Source organism: Neltuma alba, unplaced genomic scaffold (assembly GCF_004799145.2).
Source record: "Neltuma alba isolate B1F8T4 unplaced genomic scaffold, ASM479914v2 tig00012727_pilon, whole genome shotgun sequence".
Lineage (NCBI taxonomy): Eukaryota > Viridiplantae > Streptophyta > Magnoliopsida > Fabales > Fabaceae > Neltuma > Neltuma alba.
In genome coordinates this window covers 714,068-730,505 of record NW_021637149.1, presented here as the reverse complement: position 1 = coordinate 730,505, position 16,438 = coordinate 714,068, and the positions used below count along the sequence as shown (strand labels likewise).

Here is a 16,438-nt window from a genome sequence, read left to right as displayed (position 1 = left end):
TTAAATTCTTTAATTTTGTAAATCAAGTTTATTAAAATTTCCCATCTCTTCACGTCTTCTTCATTTCCCTTTTTCTCTTTCCCTGCAGACACATGTATCCTCCTATTGAAAATAATTCTGCTTGAAGTATTATTGGGTACTAAATAAGAGCACCCTTCCCAATGAAAATGTGAACTTTGGTTTCATTAGACTTAATTCTGTTGGTCAAACATAATTGTTAATGTTTTTGTTCCATGAATTTAAGAAACTATATACTTTTGTTTGTCACATGGAAATTAAATCAGAGTGAAAATGATAGTGTTATTGAATCACCATTCAATATGTGGGACCAGATTATACTTCTCTTCGCCTTTTTTCCAAACAACTTTTTGAGTAGAGTGAAAATCATATAAAATGGTTGAGACTATTTTGTCCCAATATGTCTTCCGATCCGAGTCGAGATTATTATATCGTCAGGAAATAATTTAACTTAATCGTCTAAAGAATTACATGCTCTCAACAGTTAGCTCCAACACTATCAATTTAGAGGTTTATTTTCAAAGTAGTATTTTCCAAAAACCTGTTTCGTGACTGTCACTATTTTTCTAATCAATTGTTTGCTTCTCTTGAAATCATTTTTTCTTTCATTCTCACCTGTGAAAAAATTCCCGAGTTATGTGCATATTTTTCTTTTCACATTTCTTCAATTTTTTTTTCATAATTTGTTAACAAATTTATAGATTAAAATTGATATATTTTAAAGAAAACTTTAATTCATTTTGGTAACAAATTATGCTCCTCCAGTTTTCAATTATACTTTATATGTTTTTACCAAAGTTTAAATATTAAAAAAGATATATTTTTGTATGAGAAAATCCCAATTAAATCCATCTGAAATAATGAAATTCTAATTAAGGCTTATACTTTTAACGAATTTCTAATTAGGCTAAGAGGCCTAATTAGAGATTTTCAAATGTTGCTAAAAGACTGGAATGCCTCTTTGTAATCAAAAAGGAAAATTGAATGTAGGTGTAAATCTGATTTTAATTAGTTTTAATTATTCTAGTAGATTTACTAATGAGGACATGGTCTTTTGTAGATTTTTTGTCAAAGGTGTGTTTTATAATTGTGAACATTATGTCAACTCTAGAATTTATGGCCTTTTAGGTTTTTTTTTATATAATAAAAATTTGATATTGAATAAATCTTGGAGACCGGAAAATTGAAGATGAATTGATGAGTCTCAATGTAAGTTGTGAAATAGTAAAATTAATTTTAATAGATATTCAAGAATTCCATAAATCTTTGATTTGATTTTTTCTCGCACAAAAAAAAATTGATCTTGTTAACCTTTTACATTTGAAATCGTAAAATTTTTATTAGTTCCCATATTTTTGCAATTCTATAGATATATTTTTTTGTTTTTTATATGGTAATGTTTTTGGCCACAATTTCATGTGATAGTGTTTAAAGAAAAAAAATGTTAGTTAAATTCAATTATAAGAATTAAAACTAAAATTAAGCTTTTTAATTATGAAGGGCAATTTGGTCTTTTAGTAATATTTAGAAATCCCCAATTAGGCCTCTTGGACTAATTAAGAATTTGTCAAAATTGTAGGCTTAAATTAGAATTTTGCTATTTCAAATGGATTTAATTAGAATTTTCCCTTTTTATATTTTTTTTATTTAATTTAATCTTGTGATATATATATATATATAATTATTAGGTTTTGAAGTCTTTGAGCGAATCATCCCATACTCAGGTCGTAATAAGAAGTTATTAAACCCAGAATTGTAGGATTTATGATCGTAAATCCCCCATCTGTCGCAAGATTGTGGCCACTCACATATTTAGACTGGTCACTTGCCAAGTACAGTGCCGCCTCAGCCACATCTTGAGGTTCAAGCTTTGCACCTTTAAGGTTAGAATAAACCCCATGGACTCCCTCATCATCAAGCCTGAAGAAAGCCTTAGCCGACGGTGTCGCCACCAAGTACGGCGACACACAGTTCACCCGAATCCCAAACCGTCCGAGCTCCACGGCGGTGTTCCTCGTCGGGCCCACCACTGCATGCTTGGAGCTCGTGGACGCATGTGAGGCCACCCCACCGATACAGCCACAAACACTAGCCGTTGATATAATGCTGCCACGTCGTGCGGGGACCATCACCCTCGCTGCATGCTTGGTCGGTCCCCAGAAACACACCAATCAGATTCACGTTAATGACCTCCTCGAATTCAGATTTGTGGTTTTCGAGGATGCTGGTTTTGTTGACACCGACGATACCAGTGTTGTTGAACATGATATCAAGCTTGCCGTACTTCGAAACCGCAGCGTCCACTGCGTTTTCGATGTCCTTTTCCTTTGTGACGTCGCAATGGACGTAGGTAGCAGAAGAAGAGGAAGAAGAAGATGATGAAGAATCTGTGATGCTTTTGGAAACGGAGTGACCCAAGTCATCTTGGATATCAGCGATCACCACTTTAGCTCCGTGCTGAGAGAAGAGCCTTGCAGTACACTCACCAATTCCACTTGCGCCGCCTGTGATCAGAGCCACCTTACCTTCAAGCCTGAAAGTGAATGATTTTACTTACAAGGATACATATTAAAACTTGAAACATAATGGGAAGTTGATAGTTCCATTAACTGATAGATGAACCTCTAATTTTGGCCTCCCTTCTCATGGCAACAGAGGCTAGCATGGAGGCACTTCCCATGATGGAGCTTTTGAGCCTTCTTCAATAATTATGTGTGTTGGCTCGAATTCAAGTACCATGAATTCCTGCTCGGCGTGGATAAGAAGCATGGTCCAATTTAAACCTCTGGATTTCATTCCTCTGGTTTATCTTTATTTCAAATTTTATGCAAATTAGAATATTTTTACATTGAAAATAAAAAGTAAAGAATAATTGAATCTGAGCCTTACGAATTTTTTACTAAAGTATAAGTATCCTCGTATTGGAAGCAATCCTATTCGAGACACTGTTGGGCATTAAATATAGATATCTCTCCCAATAGGGATTTAAATCTTAGTTCATCACATTGTGAGGGATTAGTCCTTTTCACTAGACCCAACCTTGTTGGTTGAACCTTATGAGTTAATAGATATGAATGGGGCACAATGGTGATAAGCTCTTAATGCTCATCAGTCCATTTAATACCAAAACTCGTTTCCCATGCGTTCTGTTTACAACAATTCAAGAGCTGGTTAGAGAAACATAGGATGACACGAGAGTTTTATCACACACCTTAAAAGTCATCAACTGTAATTAAGATAAATCGAATGAAAAGTGATTCAAATATTTAGCAATTATCTGGTAGACTGAGACAGTTAATTTGTTTCCTTCTTTTTAGTACTCCTTCAATCTTTAATATAGGACCTAATTATTGAGTTCATTTTGATTCTAAATATAAAATCTATTTTTCATATTTATAAATTTTTTCTAAATTATTCTTGTAAATACTCGTTTAACCATAATCAAGTAAAAGAAGGAAAGGGGATATTAAGAAAGATAATTATGGTGTTTTAAGAAAAACATGTTATATTTTTTTATAATTAACTAATTTACCTAACTTTCTTAATCTAATTAAATTAATTAAATATGTCTTATATTAATGACCGGAGAAGTAGATTGTTATAGATAAATAGCTTGGTTTGTAGTAGATTGTTTCGGAGACTTTTGCTTAGTATAAGCCTTCCCATTTGTTTCATGTGTGTGAGTTGGGAGATTTTGCCTTTTTCATCTTTTTTTTTTATTTGTCTTTTTTCAAGCAAAATCTGAAGTAGGAAGTTTCTTATTTTCCAATCAACCACGGGACATCCACGATACATATAACATTTGTTTTAATTCTAGCCAGCTAATGCCACATAAATATTCGATTATGATGAAAAATATGTAAAAAATTCTACGTATATTTTATTTTACGCAATAGAGCATTACCTTTCTTTTGAATATACCAATTACCAAACCTGCCCCATCAATGATGTGGGCATTCTTGTCTTGGGCTGTATGAGTGAACTGAAAAGTATTGCCACGTGAGATGAATTAATTTATTATTTTAAAATGATAATGATGAGAATTTTAAATGAATGTAATGTGGGTATATAATATATCAATTTTTTATATTAAAAGTAATAATGAGGGGAATAATAAATTGAATTAATTATAATCCCTTGATCACGTTTGGATTCACGTTTATTGTGTTTTCGTAGGTTCTAATAAGCTGGCTATTTTTTATTCTCCGATGACTCATTATATTTTCCCTCTCTCTTTTTTAAAGAAAAGAAAAGGCTTTGCTTTTTAATTACCTTCTTAACTTATATTCAAGAATTCAAACTTGGCAAATTTTACACGTAATTAAAGTTACAGTTTAAGCTGGTCTCTGTGTGTTCCTCTTTCTTCACCAAAAGTTACAGTTTAAGCTTATTGAAATCACAGAAGATAGACTATGTGATTATTTCAATTCTCTGCACTATAACGTTATAGGGGACTCTATAAATTCAAATTACCCAGTTTCGTGTTTTTTAGGACTCGTAAGATTTTCAATATAAAGGGTATTAATAATGTGTTTCTTCCTCTTTTTTTTTTTTGGTAAGAATTTCTTCCTTTTTTTAATATAATGTTATTATATTCTCCAACAATATCGCTCTGTCCAATCAAAACGGTTCAAATCAAATACGTTTTTTATGGGGAAAATAATACACACACACACAAGGAAGGAAGCACATATTACACATATTGGAGGGTCCATCCCAACAAGGCTTGTAATTCAAATTTTATATATAATGACGATGACGGGGATGGTGATTTATCCATTTACCATAACTTTTACATGGACAGTTGTTGTTGCATCAAACATTGGGCTTTTATTATCTTGTTATAACATTTAAACAAACAACCCATTGGGCTGCATCACGGGCTTGATAAAGCTGCTTCTACGGAAATGTATTTTCATTTTCATGTTTATTCATTTTTTCATTAACATTTAAGAAAAATAAAAACTAAAAATTGACGTACGTTTTAGAAAAATTAATGTAACTCGACATTGTATTATTATGTATTATTCACTTTTTATCTTAGCCTAATCAGACTGGATCGGTCAGTCTATACGAACCAAAAAAATTTTAGCCTGGTCATTTTTCAAATGAGATTTCATATTGATACATATATGGGTGTGTTTGGGTGATAACCCAAACCGTGGTTTGGGGAATAAATCACTCAAACACCCACCCAAAAACCAAAACTATGGTTTTGGCTCCAAAACCATGGTTTTGGAAAAAGCAAAATTTTTTTGCTTTTGGAGAAAAAAGGAAGAGTGTGAAAGCCTATGGGATATGTATTTTGTTATTTTTTTTTATAAACATATTTTTTTATAAACATATTTAATCTTATATTTTATAAATATATATACATATTAATTATTTATTAATTATATTATCTTATGTATTATTAATTATGTTGGTAAAAAATATATTATTAACAATTTTATTTCTTCAAATTAAAATATATCATAAAATCTATTTTTTCTGTAATTATCATATTAACTTATGTCTTTTTTTTAGTAATTTGTATATATAAAAAGTGCTTCTGATAATAACTATCCAAACACTCTCACTTCTCAGAATTACTTTTTTATAAAATCTATTCTCCCCAGAATTTATTATCCAGAATCACTTTTCCAAATCACGGTTTGGTTTCATCCAAACACACCTATAGTCGGGTCCAAACTGGCCTTTACGCAGCCCCGCTTTTCTCTGCGATGTGGAAATTAAATTAGAGTGAAAATGGGGGCTCTTGAACATTGGCCTTAGAGCTTTTTCAGGATAATGCATTTCTATCCACTAGTGGCGACAATTAAGCCATTCACTACTTGGAAGTACATAATTTGAGTTTCTAATACGAGATTAAAAAAAGAAAATAGAGTGAGGGGGGGGGATTAAAGTTAATGAAGTCCCTTTCCTGCAATTTAATGAGGCCATGTCTGGTACCACAACACTCTCCCGCCACTTTCATAATTTAATGAGGTGGTTTAAGTTTGACTGAAGAAGCATCAGACGCTGGGCCATATCATGGGCTTGATCAAACGGAGAGCCCATGACGGCCCACTATACTTGATCTTGATGTGCCTGTTTTCCTGTTCATATTTTTTTTTTCCCAATTCTTCATTAACTCTTTTAAAAATATGAAAATTAAAAGTTGACATACCCTTTAGAAAACTTCATGTGGATGATTCGATATTGTATTAGTACTATTCCATTTTTGACTTATTATCTTGTTCCCACCACATGTCATTAATTTGAATTTAGAGTGAAAACGACGGACATAATTAAGATGGCCGTTAAGCTTCCTCTTGGAAAATCAGTTATTTGAATTTCGACCCTGTGTAGGCAAAAGAAGGAACTAGGCGTGTTGACGGGATTATAAATTATTTAATTTAAACAGGGCAACAAATTTCTAGGAAATAATTAATTAGTGAGTTGTTATATATCAATCCTTTCCCTTTTGTTTTGTGATGTTTTTTCTTTGGATGAATTTTCTCCAGTAAACTTTTCAAGGTCTCCCTCGTAAGACCAATTGGCCAAGGTACTTATTGCTGATATAAGTACTATATTTTTCAATAATTTTTTTTTGGTTTTTCTTGAATATAATCCTTTTTGTTTCGTTTTTTGCTTTAAGATCTCATAGAAAACATTTTGTTATATATGGAAGAGAATTTACTTACAGTCGTTGAATGAAGCTTTCCAGGAAACCGCACATTTGAAATTAGAGCGCAGTTGACAGTGAATCTCCAAGGTAGGGACGGAAATGCATACTTTTCTTTGTCGCGTGGAAATTGGGAAATAAGAGTGAAAATGATAGTTGTTGAATATTGACCGTGAAGCTTGGGGCATTCATTCTGTGGTATCAGATTATACTTGTCCTTGCCTTTTTTTTTTTTTTGGGAAACAACTTATTAAATAGAGTGAAAATAATAGATGAGGAAAAGCCCGGGTATGTATATGATTGATAGGAAAATGAAAGATTGCATATTAATTAGAACGTGCAAAAACAAGTTAATTAATTTAATTATATAAAAATTACATACTCTCAACAGTTATGTCTATACATTCTAACAGATCAATAACAGCAGCAAGCCAGTACTGTGTCCGGCATTATCAATAATTCCTTTTGTTTTTCTAAATGATTATTTTTTCTTTGGTTGAATTTTCTTCAGTAAACGATCTTTAAGGTCTCCCTCCTGAAGTCAACAGAGCAAGGTATTTCCTGACAACAAGTACTTTTTTTTTTCCAATGATTTTTTTTCGTTTTTCTTGAATCCTTTCTGTTTCTGAGAGAAAATTTTTTGTTCTACATGAGTACTTTCTTAAAGTAGTTGAATGGGGCTGTCCACGTCACTGCATTAATTCGAAATTAGAGAGCAAGCAGATGACAGAGATTGAAGCTTGCTGGGACGCAAATACCTACTATTCTTTGCCGTGTGGAAAATAAATTAGAGTCAAAATGATCACATTAAGAGGGATCAGCAATGATCTCTATAAATACTAGCCAATAGATTCATCAATACTGTGTCTAGCATTATCAACTCAGTGGAAATACACTTGTGAAAGAAATGCGGATGATGGGTTTTCTGAAATTGCTTGTATTAGCTATGGCAGTGTTTGAGCTTCGGCTCCTGGATCCCAATTGTTGGGAGCCATGGGTGCTGATGAGGTTCAATGCATAGAGAAGGAGAGGGAAGCCTTACTTCGCTTTAAGGCTGCCCTTGGCAACTCTTCCCTTGTCAGATGGTTTTCATGGGGTAGTAAACAGCACAAGACAGATTGCTGTGCATGGGAGGGAGTTTTCTGCGACAACCAAACTGGTCATGTCATCAAGCTCCATCTTCCTGGTGAATTTCCAGAGTTTCGCTTGAAAGGTGAGATGGATGCGTCACTACTGGTGGAGTTACAATACCTGATGTATTTGAACCTTAGTTTCAATTATTTTGAAGATAGGCCGATCCCCGAATTCCTTGGCTCTCTAAACCACTTGAGATACCTTGATCTCCACAATTGCCGTTTAAGTGGAGGAAATATTCCAACTCAACTTGGGCTTCTTTCACACTTGCAATATCTTGACCTCTCAGGAAATTGGGCTCAAGGAGCAATACCTTATCAACTCAGAAATCTCTTGCAATTGCAGTATCTTGACCTCTCATATAATCAACTTGAAGGAGAGATACCTTATCAACTTGAAAATCTCTCACAATTGAGGCATCTTGATCTCTCGTCGAATTCAGGTCTTACAGGAGCAATACCTCGTCAACTTGGAAATCTTGTGCAATTGGAGCATCTTGATCTTTCGGCAAATAATCATACAGCATCAATACCTTTTCAACTTGGAAATTTCTCCCAATTGCAATATCTTGATCTCTCATACAATTCTTTTGATGGAGTGATACCTTGTCAACTTGGGAACCTTTCGAACTTGCAATATCTTCTACTATCATCTCCAGGCACTCTCAAAATCGATCAAGAAAATGGTGCTGGATGTGAGTGGCTCTCTAGTCTCACTTCGTTGACCCATCTAAAGCTGGAATACATGACTGATCTCAAATATTCTCACAAGTGGTTGCAAATGATTGCAAAGCTACCCAACTTGAAAGAGCTAATCATGCCGCACAATAATCTGTCAGATGAGTATATCGTCTCCTTACCCTCCTTAAAATTCAATTCCTCTTCTTTTTCTAGATTGGATTTGACAGGGAATAAATTCGAGTCATCTATAGTATTCCATTGGATCTTAAATATCAGCACCACCCTTGTTGATCTTAGTCTTTATTGGAACCACCTTGAGGGTCCCATTCCTTAAGAATTTGCTAGAATGATGAGTTCTCTTGAGAACTTAGAACTTAGTGGTAATGAAATCCATGGGGGATTTAAATCCTTAGGGCATATATGTACTTTACGTTCCTTATCTCTAAGTGATAATCTTGTGAGTGAAAACCTTTCAACAATTCTTCAATCTTGTTATAGTTGTGCCAGATCTTCTTTGCAATACCTGGGCTTGAGCTATAATCAAATCACCGGCACACTCGTTAGCCTTTCTAGATTCCCGTCTTTGAAGAATTTTGACATTTCATAGAATCTCTTGAATGTGACAATACCTGAAGATTTTCAATTCCCCTCTTCATTGGTATCTTTGGATATTCATTCCAACTCCTTGAAAGGCATTCTCACAGACTCACATCTTGCCAATATGCACAACTTAAAACTTTTGGATCTATCTGACAACTCATTCACTTTGAGATTTAGCCATAATTGGGTCCCACCATTTCAATTGGAAGCCATCTATTTGAGGTCATGCAAGTTGGGTCCTAGTTTTCCGGAATGGTTGCAAACTAAAAATAATATCACAGAGCTTGACATTTCAAATGCTGGAATTTCAAGCACTATTCCAGAGTGGTTTTGGGGTTTGTTGACACCACGACTTAAAAACTTGAATGTTTCATCTTTCATGCAACAATATTCCTGGTATTTTACCGAATGTTGCCATAGAATTTGGTGAATACCCTACCATAGATCTAGCTCCAAATCAATTTGAAGGCTCACTTCCAAAGTTTCTACAAAATGCAGGGGCACTTTTTTGTCAAATAATAATTTTTCTGAGCTTCACATATTTTTATGTGCAAAATGGTCAAGTCCAGTACTAAATATATTAGATCTTTCTGATAATCAATTATATGGGCAGCTTCCTGATTGTTGGAGTCCTTTCAAATCATTATGGTTTTTAAACTTGAGTAATAACAATTTCTCTGGAGAATTTCCCATTTCTGTGGGTTCTCTACAAGCTCTTAGAATATTGATATTGAGAAACAATGGGTTTACTGGAGAGGTGCCTATTGCTTTGAGGAGTTGCTCAAGTTTAGCCCTTCTTGATGCAGGACGAAACAAGTTCTTCGGACATATACCTTCATGGATTGGGAATGAATTGCAAAATTTAGAAATTTTAATCTTACGAGATAATAACATTTCGGGAAGTTTGCTATCAACTCATCTTTGTTATTTATCGAACCTTCATTTTTTGGATCTTTCTTCGAACATTCTATCTGGTCAAATCCCCAAATGCTTCAAAAACTTCACACAAATGGCTCTACGAAGTGATCTACAAAGTGGATATTTTGATCTTTTATCTAATTGGCCTATATCTGATGCTGTCGAGAACGGAGAAATTGAAGTTACATATGATTCAAGTGCATTGTTGATGTGGAAAGGCCAAGAACGTATTTTTAATCATGATATATTAGTTAAAGGCATTGATCTTTCAAGCAACAAGTTAACTGGAAAAATTCCACCAGAACTAGGAATGTTGGTTGAATTGATTTCATTGAACTTATCGAGGAATCAATTAAACGGAGAAATTCCTTTGGAAATTGGAAGATTAGCATCATTAGATTCTCTTGATTTGTCCAAAAACCATCTGTTTGGTCCAATTCCTTCTAGTTTTGCTCAAATTCATCGTCTTGCAGTGTTAGATTTGTCATATAACAACCTTTTTGGAAAAATTCCAATTGGAACACAACTGCAAAGTTTTGATAGCTCAAGCTATAAAGGAAATCTTGGCCTATGTGGAGAGCCACTCGACATAAAGTGTCCTGGAGAGGGAAAACCTCAAGAATCAGTTAAGTTCCAAGAAAATATCGATACAATTCTTTCCAGGGAGTTTTATTGGAGCATGACATTTGGATTCATTATTGGATTTTGGGGAATTTTCGGGCCAGTTCTTTTTAATCGCTCTTGGAGACACGCATACTTCAAATTCCTCAACAATGCGACTGATGGCATTTATGTCATAGTTGTACTAAATGTGACAAAGTGCAATAGGCGATTTAGAGGCTATTTGGTAATACTTCTTATGTTCTTACTTCTAGTTTTTGCATGCCTACTATTAATTATTAGTCTTTATATATATATTTTTGCTTTTATATAACTTTTGCGCAATTAACATTTAACTTATGATTTTATGGTACTATATCTTATTAACAAATGGGCGAGCCTTTTTTATTATTATTATTATTATCATTTATCATTAAGTAGTTAAACACCTTAAAATTCATTGTGCTGTATAATACAACAAATTAAAATAAAACTGGCAACTCATAAACTTACGGATTGAAAATTAAGTAGTTATGAGATTTAATTATAATTATATGAAAATTGTCAATGTCACGTTGTGCATACTCATTATATAGTAAAAATAAATAGCAATAGCCTACAAGCAAGGGTGAGCAAAACCGAACCGTAACCGAAAACCGAACCGAACCAAATTTAATTTTGGTTTTTCGGTTCGGTTATGTCGGTTTTCGGTTATATATTCGGTTTTTATTTTTAAAACAATTCGGTTTCGGTGTTCTGTTCGGTTAGTAGAAAAAAATTCGGTTATAACCGAATAACCGAAATAAATATATTATATATTTATATTTAATAAATATTATTATAATAAATATATATGTGGATATATGTGAACTTTTTAAATATATTTATATTCAATAAATATTATTTATTATAATAAATCACATTGAATGATGAAATATTATTAATTAATGGTTATAATTGTGTTTTATTATTTTTAATTTAAAATTATTTTTCATATTTATATATTTCGGTTAATCGGTTAACCGAACCGAAATTTTTGGTTAATTCGGTTTCGGTTCGGTGTTTAAAATTTACTCTATTCGGTTATTCGGTTAATTCGGTTATCACCGATAACCGAACCGAAAAACCGAATGCTCACCCCTACCTACAAGTAATGGAAGGTTTTGAGAAGTTAGCATAACAAATTAATCATAAATCACATCTGTTCTTTTAATTTTTGACTTCTAGTTCCTATGTGTGTAAAAATGAAATGATATCTGTTTTCCGTAACATCAAGCTGCCTGGTTCCTTGCTTTTTGCAGGAGAAACTCAGGTGAACATCTTCAAGCTTGAAGGTTGGAGTACATGCAGGGCAGGAGACATGACATATGCGGGCTAAGAGTTTGCTGCTGGAAAGACCGACATAACTGAGTGCAATGATCAAGCAGTCATTAATTACTAAATTAAATAATCCAACGTTAGAGCATGTTGTCGAGCTCTAAAATACTATGTATTGCTGGTTTGTACTGTTTGTTTTATTCTGTTATTATACTATGATATCAAACGATAACAACCGTTATACTGCAAGTTCAATAATTTTGATGGAAATGATGCTTTGTCTGCACATAAGTACCAATGCACTACGAGGGTTTTGATGGGTATACACATGCACAAGTGAATTGAAAACACATGTATTATGTATTGAAAGAAGGCACAGGGGTGGGTCATGTCATTGTATAAGCCGCAGAAATCTATTTGCATGGTGATGGATGTCATCAACCATCGAGGATTTAGAGTCAGGTAGTGTGCTTGATTTGCACTCACTCGTTCTTCTCTTCTTCCGCCCAAATTTACTCCTAGACTTGGTTATATAGTGCTCATTATGATGTGTTTGTGTGGTTCATGTTGAGGTTTGCAATTCATGTCTCACACAGTGGTAGTGGCAGTAGCAGAGGTTTCATGCTCTGTTTCTGAATGGAAAACAATGATTTCGTTGCATGCCGTGCCGGCGAACACAATAACGGAAGTTATATTGTTCTCTTCGTCTTCTCGTTTTCGCTTTCGTTGCCGTTTTCCTTTGTGACGTCGCAATGGACACAGGAAGCAGAAGAAGAAGAAGAAGAAGAAGAATCTGTGATGCTTTTTGGAAACTGAGTGACCCAAGTCATGTCGGATATCAGAGATCACCATTTTAGCTCCGTGCTGCGAGAAGAGCCTTGCAGTACACTCACCAATTCCGCTCGCACCGCCTCTGATCAGAGCCAAACATGCATACTAAAACTTCAAACATGCATACTGGGAAGTTGAGTTCCATTAATTGATGGATGATGTTGTAGTTTTGGCTTACCGACTCATGGCCAACGAGGCTAACAGCAACATGGAAGCACTTCCCATGTTGGAGCCTTAAGTTTGAGCCTTCTTCAATGCCAATCTTAGATTAATGTGTGTTAGTTCGAATTCTGCTGTGTGTCATATATAAAATAGAGGTATTTATAGAAAACATATGAATGGTCGATTTCAACTTCAGTGATTCCGTGCTCGTGATTTACTGAGTCACGACAACTTTTAGTGCGTGTTGGACTTTTTTTTTCTGCTCTTTTCTCTCTCCAACTCATCGATACGATTTGTTTCCTGGAATTTATTAATATAATTTTCATCTCAATCAGCTTGAGAAGGGGAAAAAAGTACAAATTAATATATATGATGAGAGTGTACATGTAAAGTCATTGTTGCATAAGCAAAAGCGCACCATTCCAAGAACAAAAAATATAAAAACAGCTCTAGTGTAGTGGAGATACCATTCAGCTTTTTTTTTTTTTGGGTCAAGAGATATCATTCCTTTTTTTTTTTTTTTGAGCAAAACGTCAAGAGATATCATTCAGCTTAACCAAGACAATAGTGTGGAACCACCTGGTTACCAGGAGTTGTGCGGAATAAGTCTTGAGATTGAGTCTTCAAAATGTAATTGCCTTAATGCTTGGTTTAGCTTGAGGGCGCTTTTTTTGTCCTTTATAGTCTTGTCCTGCTCAATCCAGATTATTTCAGGTCTTATTAGGTCCTCCGGTTAAAAACAGGACAATCGCATAATATCAGGTGGTTTCAATTGGGAAAAAAAAAACAAAAGATTTGGAGAGGGAGTTTGAAATTGTGGAAGAGAAATCACATTTTTCTTGAGGAATTATTAAAAATAAGATTACTCATATTGGGTATAAGGTTTCCTAGGATAATGCATTTTGCGGCGAAAATTATTAAGTTCTTCACTACTTGAAAATACATTATTTGAGTTTGTGATTAGAGAGAGAGAGAGAGAGAGAGATTGGAGGTAATGAAGTCCATTTTCTACAATTTAATGAAATGGCAAGGGGTTCATCTCCAATCTAACAACAAGCTCCCGCCCTTCCATAATTTAATGAAGTAGGTTAAGTCATTTTATGTTAATTTTATTTTAAAATTTGATGTTTGATCTACCAGAGTTCAAAAGCATAAGACATTGGGCTATATCTGCGCTTGATCAAACGACGAGCCCATCACGGCCCAAAATATCTGATCTCCATGTGTAGCTCTTATAGAAATGAAACCCCCAATTTTGATTTCGGAGTTAAAAATTCTTAAATTTTTGTGGATTTCGAGATGAAAGATTGCATATTAATTAGAATGGGTAAAAGCAAGTTAATTAATTTAATCATAGAAAATTACGTGCTCTCACCAGTTATCTCTATGCACGCTAATAGATCCCGTTCCTGCAGCAATTACCCCTGAGCATGATTTGATCAATTAACTTAATAAGAGAGAGTGAGCATGTTTGAATGCTGTCCAAAACTATGGTTGCTGGGAGTATGTAATTGCCGATCCGTCATGATGTGAATGGCTCAATTATTTCTATGGAGTTTTATTGGAGCATGGCATTTGGATTCATTATTGGATTTTGGAGAGCTTTTTGGGCCAATGCTTTTTAATCGATCCTGGAGGCACGCGTACTTCAAGTTCCTGAACAATTTGACCGATTTTATTTATGTTATGGTTGCAATGAATGTGACAAAATGCCATAGATGGCTCAGAAGTTATCTGGTAATACTTTCTTATATCTTTATTCTTGCTTTTATTGCTTTTCCATTGCATACCTACTATTAATTCGTTTCTAATCTACTATATATTTATGCTTTTACTTTCTGCGCATTTGGTATTTAACCTTTTTTCCTGCCATCAGTATTTAACCTTAACTTGTAATTATGTAGTATCAGATCTGAACAACTTGTCAAGCTTATGTTTTTCGTTATCATCAAGTAGTTAAATCAGATTAAAATTCATTGAGCTGGTGTAATATCACCGAAAAAGACATCCCCAAACCTACGTTTTTGGAAATTAAGTATTTATGAGATTTAACTATAATTATATGAAAAAGTCAAATTTATGATTTTGATATCAAACAATGATAATCATTATAGTGCCAGTTCATAAGATGTTATTATTATTTTACTCATCAAAAAACTGAACCGAAAACACACATGCATATATGAATCGAAACAAGGCACAGGGACGGGTTCTGTCACTGTATGTATATATGCTATAGATTGTGATATATCCGTCTCATCAGCCATCAAAATTTGGAGTCAGGTAATGTGCTTGATTTACTCTATACTAGTTCTTCTCTTCTTCTGCCCGACTTTCCTCCTCCTTCATTACACTATATATACGAAACTATGGATCTAAAACAGTGTAGCTGTCCTAAGAAAGGAAGACAAAACTAATGTGTTTCTATGGTTCATGTCTCAGTGTCAGAGGCTTCATCCTCTGTTTCTGAATTGAGGGCAGGGCAATGTGTTGTGGTTATGCTTTTTCTTTCCAAGTCAGTATTTTATCTTTCTTTTGTTTCCCAAAGAAAACATTAATTAATTTCTGGAAGGCATGCATGCTTTTGGTGCAGTGTAATTCTTATGTCGTTTTAGCTAAATTATTGAAGAATGATACATGAACTTGTATAGAATTACACCTCCTAATTAGTTAATTAGTACTAATGCTACTTCAATCTAAGACAATTTTAGGTGCATTTGAACACCAATCAGCCCACAGTTGCAGAGTTTTAATGGCTCAAGCTATGAGGGAAACCTTGAATGTGGAAAACCACTTGATAAATCATGCCGTGCGGAGAACACACCTGAAGAACCTATTGGGGTCCAAGAAGATGAGGATTCATTCATATCTAAAGGATGTTATTGGAGTTTGGCAATCGGATTTATAATTGCCTTCTGGGGTATCTTTGGGTCAATACTTTTCGACCGTTCTTGGAGACACGCCTACTTCAAGTTCTTGACCAATGTGACAGACTGGATTTATGTCAAGGCAGCGCTGAGAATAGCAAAATCCAAGAGGCGACTCGGAAGCTAACTGCTAATACTTCTTGGTCTCTCCCCATTCTTTGCTTTTAACTATTGCTTTCATACTTAATTAGCCTTGATCTGATTTTATACCTTTGTGCAGGAGAAAATTTCCCTGAAGGCATCTAGTTTGGGCTTGGTTTCGGAGGTTGGAGATCTGCCAGGGGACTAGTGTTTGGTGTGCGAGAAAATGGAACTAATTTTGCTATTCTGTCAATTAGAAATTTATTTAGTTATTACATTATGTGAAACTGCTTTGGAAGTGCATGATTAGCTTCTGCATTGTGTTGTGTTATTACAGTCACATTGAGACAGGGGTTAGCAAAGTCCAAAACCTTACACGACAGAGAAATATATAAACCAAAAGGCAAACAATAGTCTGAATGCCTTCATACTGGGGAAGCATGCTTATGGTCTGAACAATGTTTATAGAAATAAATGAAAAACCATTCATTTCTAGAATGTGG

At 34.3% G+C, this 16,438-nt stretch overlaps 2 protein-coding genes and 1 pseudogene across 2 annotated transcripts; 2 read left to right on the top strand and 1 right to left on the bottom strand.

Moving 5' to 3' along the window:
• Nucleotides 1-1,727: 1,727 nt before the first annotated feature.
• Nucleotides 1,728-2,718, bottom strand: LOC114730305 (secoisolariciresinol dehydrogenase-like; annotated as a pseudogene).
• Nucleotides 2,719-7,678: 4,960 nt separating this feature from the next.
• On the top strand, nt 7,679-8,833 carry LOC114730304 (receptor-like protein 12). The gene has a single exon (XM_028917350.1). It carries the CDS (start codon nt 7,679-7,681, stop codon nt 8,831-8,833), a length of 1,155 nt encoding a protein of 384 aa, XP_028773183.1.
• Nucleotides 8,834-10,108: 1,275 nt separating this feature from the next.
• On the top strand, nt 10,109-11,933 carry LOC114730303 (receptor-like protein EIX2). Its single transcript, XM_028917349.1, has 2 exons — nt 10,109-10,864; nt 11,919-11,933. Exons 1-2 carry the CDS (start codon nt 10,109-10,111, stop codon nt 11,931-11,933), a joined length of 771 nt encoding a protein of 256 aa, XP_028773182.1.
• The last annotated feature ends 4,505 nt before the right edge of the window (nt 11,934-16,438 follow it).

What these genes read in the sequence shown, in the direction of transcription:
- LOC114730304 (XM_028917350.1), top strand. Translation starts at nt 7,679, where the DNA reads ATGGGTGCTGATGAGGTTCAATGCATAGAGAAGGAGAGGGAAGCCTTA.
- LOC114730303 (XM_028917349.1), top strand. Translation starts at nt 10,109, where the DNA reads ATGGCTCTACGAAGTGATCTACAAAGTGGATATTTTGATCTTTTATCT.